The sequence below is a fragment of the Crocodylus porosus genome, unplaced genomic scaffold (assembly GCF_001723895.1).
Source record: "Crocodylus porosus isolate Cpor-Errol unplaced genomic scaffold, CroPor_comp1, whole genome shotgun sequence".
NCBI lineage: Eukaryota > Metazoa > Chordata > Crocodylia > Crocodylidae > Crocodylus > Crocodylus porosus.
In genome coordinates this window covers 46,095,239-46,101,794 of record NW_017728943.1, presented here as the reverse complement: position 1 = coordinate 46,101,794, position 6,556 = coordinate 46,095,239, and the positions used below count along the sequence as shown (strand labels likewise).

The 6,556-nt window shown below is 41.2% G+C and overlaps 1 protein-coding gene across 5 annotated transcripts in view; it reads left to right on the top strand.

The window, feature by feature from the left end:
* The window catches only part of ACYP2 (acylphosphatase 2), a 124,456-nt gene that overhangs the window by 13,200 nt on the left and 104,700 nt on the right, over positions 1 to 6,556 (top strand). For all 5 annotated transcript variants that reach the window (XR_002103555.1, XM_019549300.1, XM_019549297.1 and 2 more), the window contains exon 3: positions 4,161 to 4,270. Coding sequence is in view for 4 of the 5 variants with exons in the window: in XM_019549300.1 (XP_019404845.1) it covers positions 4,161 to 4,270 (110 nt within the window). In the remaining variant the exon portion in view is untranslated. The remainder of the gene's footprint in view (positions 1 to 4,160; positions 4,271 to 6,556) is intronic.

The window sequence follows — 6,556 nt, the reverse complement described above, 5'->3', positions numbered from 1 at the left end:
TTTGGGCGGGGGGCTGGACTCGATGATCTTCCGAGGTCCCTTCCAGCCCTAATGTCTATGAAATCTATGAAATATCAGTGGCCTAACTTAACACAGAAGAGAAGAGCTTTAAAGAGCAATTTGAAGGATAAAAGTAACATAACTGCAGATATTTATGGAGGGCTTCTTCCAAGAATTTTGAACAGCATGGGTGAAAAATTGAAGGTGTTTGAAAAATTATCAGGTGAGCACTGCAGACATGCTTCTTGAGCTGATTGAGGATGCAGTCAATTACTTCATAGTGAATGAGAGATTACAGTTGTGGAGGTTTTTGAAAAAGTGAAGACAAGAAGCTATTCATCTCATGATCCAGAAAGGGGGAGGGGTGCAGAAAGACGGGTACCAGTCAAAGTGATGAGCAAAGGAAATGGTCTTTGCGGCAGCATTCTAAATGGAACTGTTCATTTGGGACAAGATTAGATTTTTCAGGGCCAGAGGAAAGGATGTTGTAGTAGCTGAGAGAGAAGCTTTTGTGAGAGTCTGGATGAGAGTTTTAGTTTTTTGGATAGAAGGAAGGAGGGCTCTGCCTCTTTGAGACATTATGCTGAAAAAACTGCAAAATTACTTCAGATATGAAGGCCTAGAGACTCATCTGAGTCAATGGTGATGCCCAAGGTATAGGCCTGTGAGGATGGTGGGCAGGATGGTGATAGCCACAGTCACTGAGAAAAGAACTGATGGAGAGAGATTGGGGAGCAATTAAGACCTCTCTATTAGCCTGGTTGAAGACCTCTCAGACCTCTCTATAAGACCTCTCTATTAGCTAGCTATCTACAAAGGAATGTCAGAGAAGGAGTCTGAGATTTAATTTGGCCGGAAGAATTGTCTGGGAAAGAGTATCTAGTCACGGGATTTTGTTGAGTCATGGAATGAGATTCAGGACTAGTGTATAAAGGATTGACGTGATGACTCGTTTGATGAATGACAGAAAGGCTGTATTTACTACAAATGTTCACTTTGAAATGAGCCTAAAGCAAAGCCAAGTCCACTATATTTATCTATAAAAGTGATAGTATCTCACCAATACCAGCGAAGAGGCAGTCGCAGTCTTGTCAGCTTCTCAATGTATGGATCCATTCACCAGAAAATCAGCTGGGCGCAGTGGCAGTTTTTGGTAGAATGATTTTTCATTTTTGATACGTGCCCTGTTAGCTGCTTCGTTTCTCTTTTATATCCTTCAACTTAGCATCTCCAAAGCATTCTTGTAGTTGTGTAAATCAAGAGAGCATCCAAACCAATAAATAACAGGAAAATCCTGTTAATCAAACTATTCATTATTGGTTATCAGAAAGTCCCAATTTTGATTGAATTACTTCCCTAAGTAACAAGAGGCTATCAATTTCTACTAAGTTGGAACCTATCAAGAAATTGATTAACAACCAGGAAAAACCTAAGCTTTTTGAGGAGTCATCCTTTGAAGATCAAGTGGAACCACTGAGTTAAAACAAGAGTAAATCAAAGCCCATATGGAGAATGTCTGTTTCTACACACAAACATGAGTTAATTGCAAAGAAATATTTACTATACTAATTAATCAAGGATAGATATTTCGCAGTTACATACCAGACAAAGGAACCTGCTTAAAATCATCATATAGTAAGATAAGCTGGAAGTGATGCCTCATTATTTCTTTTCAGAAGGTCCAGCCGCAAACTTACGTCCTCTTGCACTGTACAGTTGTCATCAATATTTTGTATTTTAACTTTTGTGAGTAGGCCCAGTTCAAATTGAGTTTCACAGTCATCATATTTTACTGCATGTGAATAGAAATGGATGTTTGGAGTGAGCTAGGGCTGGGAGCTGGGTAGATGGACATTGAGGTGAAAGAGAATGAAATATGGTCCACAGGCATATATCAACAAAAGATGGATGAGAGCAAATAATAAGTTCACCAAACTGATGGACTAGAAGTCACTGTGTCCCAGGGGGATGGAAACAGGGGCACAAGAGACCCCCCCGTGGCAGGACCCAGGATGGAGACAGTCCATCCCTGCAAGAAAAGCCCTAAAGCCAAGGCGAACTTACCTGTTTCAGGTTGGGAAGAGACAGGTGAGCTGTGTTGGCACGGAGCACCCGTCAGGTTTGTGAGCTGTGTTTATCTCCAGTTAGAAGTGGTGTGGGCGGATGACGTCATCCCATGATGCCGCCCTGCTAAAATAACAGCCAGCACCAAGAAGACAGCAGGGGAGGCACTGCTGGGAGCAGGCAGCAAATGTGCTTCCTGTGCCAGACACAGGTGGTGCTGAGAACCTTCAAGAGATCTGGGGATGGACTCGTTGGAGGGGTCCATTTTGAGGGACTGCAGGAGCCACAGATGCTGGGCCAGTGAGTGGGGATGGGCCAAAGCCCTACCTCCTTATCCTTTCTGTTAATTTCTTCTTTTTCCTTACTTTGGGAAGGACCCCGAGATTAGGGTCAGAGATACGGGCAGTGCTCCAGGGTTAGGAGCGGCCGGGATAGCATGGCAGGCAGCCGAGCTATAACGAAAGACCCAGCAGAAGAGCAAGGGTGGCTTAACATCCCGAAGAGACATAGGGCTGGGAGAGGTCATCTGTAGCCCAGCCAATGAGGAGAGAACAGGAGTTGACACTGGAGGGTGAGCCATCCAACCATCAACTGGCCATTCTAGAGGCTGGTGCATTGATGGGGTATAGGGGAGGTGGAGCCCCATGGATACGCACCAGGGAGTGCGACCGATCCAAGAGAGACCACAGGAGGGGGCCCCAGCACTGAAAGGAAGTTCAAAGTTGTGGCAGGAAAGTTTTTGGGCTTCCCCCAGGGAAATCGTGGGCCCTCTCTGAGACTGCTGGAACAAATGCACCAGCCAATCCTGGGTGTGCACTCCAAGGTGGCATGAGAGCACCTCCTCGAGACCAGGCGGGCTCTCCCCAAGACGAAAGACGCACTGAAAGGCCAAGCAACAGGAAGGAGGGAGCTGAAAGTGACCAGGTAATGGTGATAGAGAGAGAACACAACAGCAGACAGATTAGAGAGCAAGCAGTGCTTGATGAAGGCCAAGTCAAGCGAAGGGCCTTTTTTTTGAATGGGAGTATCGAACAAGGAGTGCAGGTTAGTGAAGAGGCTAGGGTGACCAAACATGCAGCTAAACAGTATTAACAGGTTCATTACTGAGCTTCCAAGGTGTGGGGGAGAGATCTGGAGACCAAATCAAAGAGGAAGGCTGATGAGGAAGAGAGGGGTTAACAGTAAATGACAACATTGTGTGGATGGATGTGAAGGGGGATAGAAGGAAGAGTCAGACCGTTCAGAAGAGGAAAAAGAAGTGACAATAGAGAAATGGGCTGCACAGAGCAGAAGAGGAAGAAGAAACCCAACTTCCTCATCATATCTGATGCAGAGAGGGAAATATGAGAGCATAGAGGATAGGTTGATGTAAAAGGGGGAGCTCCAGAGGCACTTTCTTATCCTTCAGAGAGCTGGGAACTACAGGGAGTAAGATGTAAAAGAAGTCTTTAATAGCTGGTACAGTTTTCTCTTCTTTAAATGAAGTGGTTTTATTTTTTATTCTTTGCTTACCTCTGGAGAGAATTTGCTAGTTATTTTGATATTTGGTTTGCTTGAAGATGGAATGTCATAGCTCCTTTAAAGAAAGATAGCAGGTCCAGAAGTGCCTTTTCAAAAGAAGCCTGTTTTTTTCTAATCTCCAGGTGCCACACACAAAGTTTTTGTAGACATTTCTTTGAACTGAATTGTCTGGGGTGATGGAGCCACACCCTGCATAAATAATAAAGGCTGAAAATTCTTTACACAGAAAAAGTAGGTCTTTTCATCCCTCCCCCCAAATGAAGCTCTTACATCACCAAAAGTTTTAAACAGAAAACCATCAGAAAAAGTTACCCTGCTACTTGCATTATTGCAACAGTATAACCAGTAAAGAAAAATGTCATAATAAACTGATTATATGTTTTCATGTTTCAAAACTGGCTGATTCTGCATGTTCAAAACTAGCAGGAAAAATATGGCATCCTGCAAAAAGAGTAGGTCTTAAGCAAGCTGTGAAAATGAAATTTGAGTCTTAAATATCTTGTGTACATTTTCTGTATGATAACTGTGGGTACTGAATATGCTGGTAACTTTCTGTCCTTTTTCCCCTAATTCAGTACACAGAAGATGAAGCAAGAAAATTAGGAGTAGTTGGCTGGGTTAAAAATACCAGACAAGGAACAGTGACTGGCCAAGTTCAGGGCCCAGAAGATAAAGTAAATGCAATGTAAGTACTTCAGTGCCAGCGTGTGTTAACCTTAATTATCTGTTAAGTTTGGGGGGTGGGGGAAGGGGGTTGAGAATCAAGTTAAAAGATAGGTTTTTGTATCTCAGTAACATACTGCTGTAGTAACAAATTCATGTTTGCAAAACTTGTCACTGATGCTTTAAGCAACAGTTTCCCTTTTGGTGTGTGGGAAAACTGCAAGGGTAGCAAACAGGAATATTCAAAGAACAGAAAGCAGAAGAAGAGACTACATTATAATAAAACACAAATGAAAGGATGCTCTGATAGAGACAAAAATTAACAGGAGGTGGAAGTAGCAATATCGGGAAAATACGGCTAGCTGTGCCAGGGTATAAAATGAGTGTAAATGGTGTTGGTGGTAGCAAAGATTTTCTGTTGCACTGTCCTATAAGGGGTGGATTTCTGTCTAGCTAGGAATCATGGTTGTTATGAAGCAGTCTCTTTCACAGAGTTTCTGTACCCTAGTGCTGTAAATTACATCATTTTCTAGCAAGAGGACAACCACCAGCACCAGTTGACACAAGGTAACTAATTTTAGTTCATAACTGTATTAGTTCCACAGGTAGCTGATTTAAATTTTGAAGAATGGCTGTGGCTTTGTACTACCCTGTATTGTATCAGCTGCTGTAGGGCTTTCTTCTATAGAAAACAGCCATGCATGTGTGCTTCTTATTTCCCATATATATAAAAGTTACCACAAAATATTTCTAGTCCACTGCACATTTTGGGTGGATAGTTTCTTTTCAGGGTGCCACCTAATTAAGTTTTTTTTTGTTTTTTGTTGCTTATTCCAGAATTGTGAGTGTCTTAAATATGCAGCTTTATTTCTTAGTTTATTCTCCCTTCTGGGTCATCCTACATGCAGTCATACATCTGTATTTTGTTATCTAACTTTTGTGCAAGACATTCACATCATTGAAACATAAATTTTGCATGAAGACTGCTGCTGCAGGAGTAATGTAAAACTTAAAAAAACCCACAGTGCAGACCTGTTAGGATCTTATAAACATCAGGTGTACAGCTCTTTATGCTTGATGCTGTAACTTGTTTTTCTTATGATGAGTTTTTATAGAAGTCTGGTAGTTTATGATTTTATGTACTTTGTCTTCTGTAGAAAAAAAGTTACCCTAAGAAACATCACAGGCCTAGGGCTTATACCATAAGCTTATAGCTGTATAAGTCATGCATCAGGACTAGAGGTTCAGTTTTAGATTGTATATGTATTCATTGTTGTTGGTATTTTAATGGTGAGAGAATTGCAGTAAAAAATTTTAAAAAAACCACAGATGTATCAACTAATCGTAAAATACAAAGAAGCTACTTTAGTAGATTGTACTTGTATGCCTAGGGAACTGTAATTTTAATTGTTTTATGTATTCTAAGAATCATGAATTTTCAGATAAAAACCGTATCAAGCCTTTATCTATTGCAGATGTATTTTTAACCGTTTAAAGTATATTTGTAGAACAGTAGTCTAAGGAACTTTCTAGAATTCATGTTCAACTTTTATTTAAATAATTTTAAACAAATATTTGAATACCAAATATTTGATAAAAAGTTGAAACATATATGGCTTTCAAAAAGGTAATCTCTGCCATCAGGAAATGAAAATATAAAAATGCTGTGATATATTTAAAAACCAGGATGCGGTTTGCTTTGTACTCCTGGAAATATGAAATATGGCAAGGGCCATGGCTATGAGGAGGGGCTGCCTGGAAACAGCTTCGTTGTTCCCAGGCCAACTTTCAAGTGTATTTTGTAGGGTGTGGGTGGGTGGGTATGTGTTACTCTTTCAGTGTATCATTTGCTCAGTAAGGATGACTGGTGAAAGCTTTCCTTTGCCAACTGCATTATGTGTAATTACTTTGGGATGCAGATTCTGCCAACATTTTCTTTTATAAGAATAGTTTCATAAGCACTGTTTTGTTAAAGTCCTATTTTTGCAATATAAAGAAAAAGAACGTTGCATTTCCCGATAGACCATTTTAAATTGGCACCTGGAGTGGTTAACAAATGTGTGACTGAACTAGTAAGCCTGTGCAAAGTGCTTAGTATTTGCTTCAGACTTGGCTGATTTGGAAGACAGTGATTCGATTTGGTAATTCGAATCACTGTCCCAAATTGATTTGGCCTAATCTGATTCAGAGATTCAGCCTCTGCCAAATCAGCCAAATCTCCAAATTGAACAGGCCCCATCCCCCGCCCCCGCTGTCCTAGCCCCTCCATAGCTGCTGCCCACCCCAGCTCTGGCCCTTTAAGGAAAAA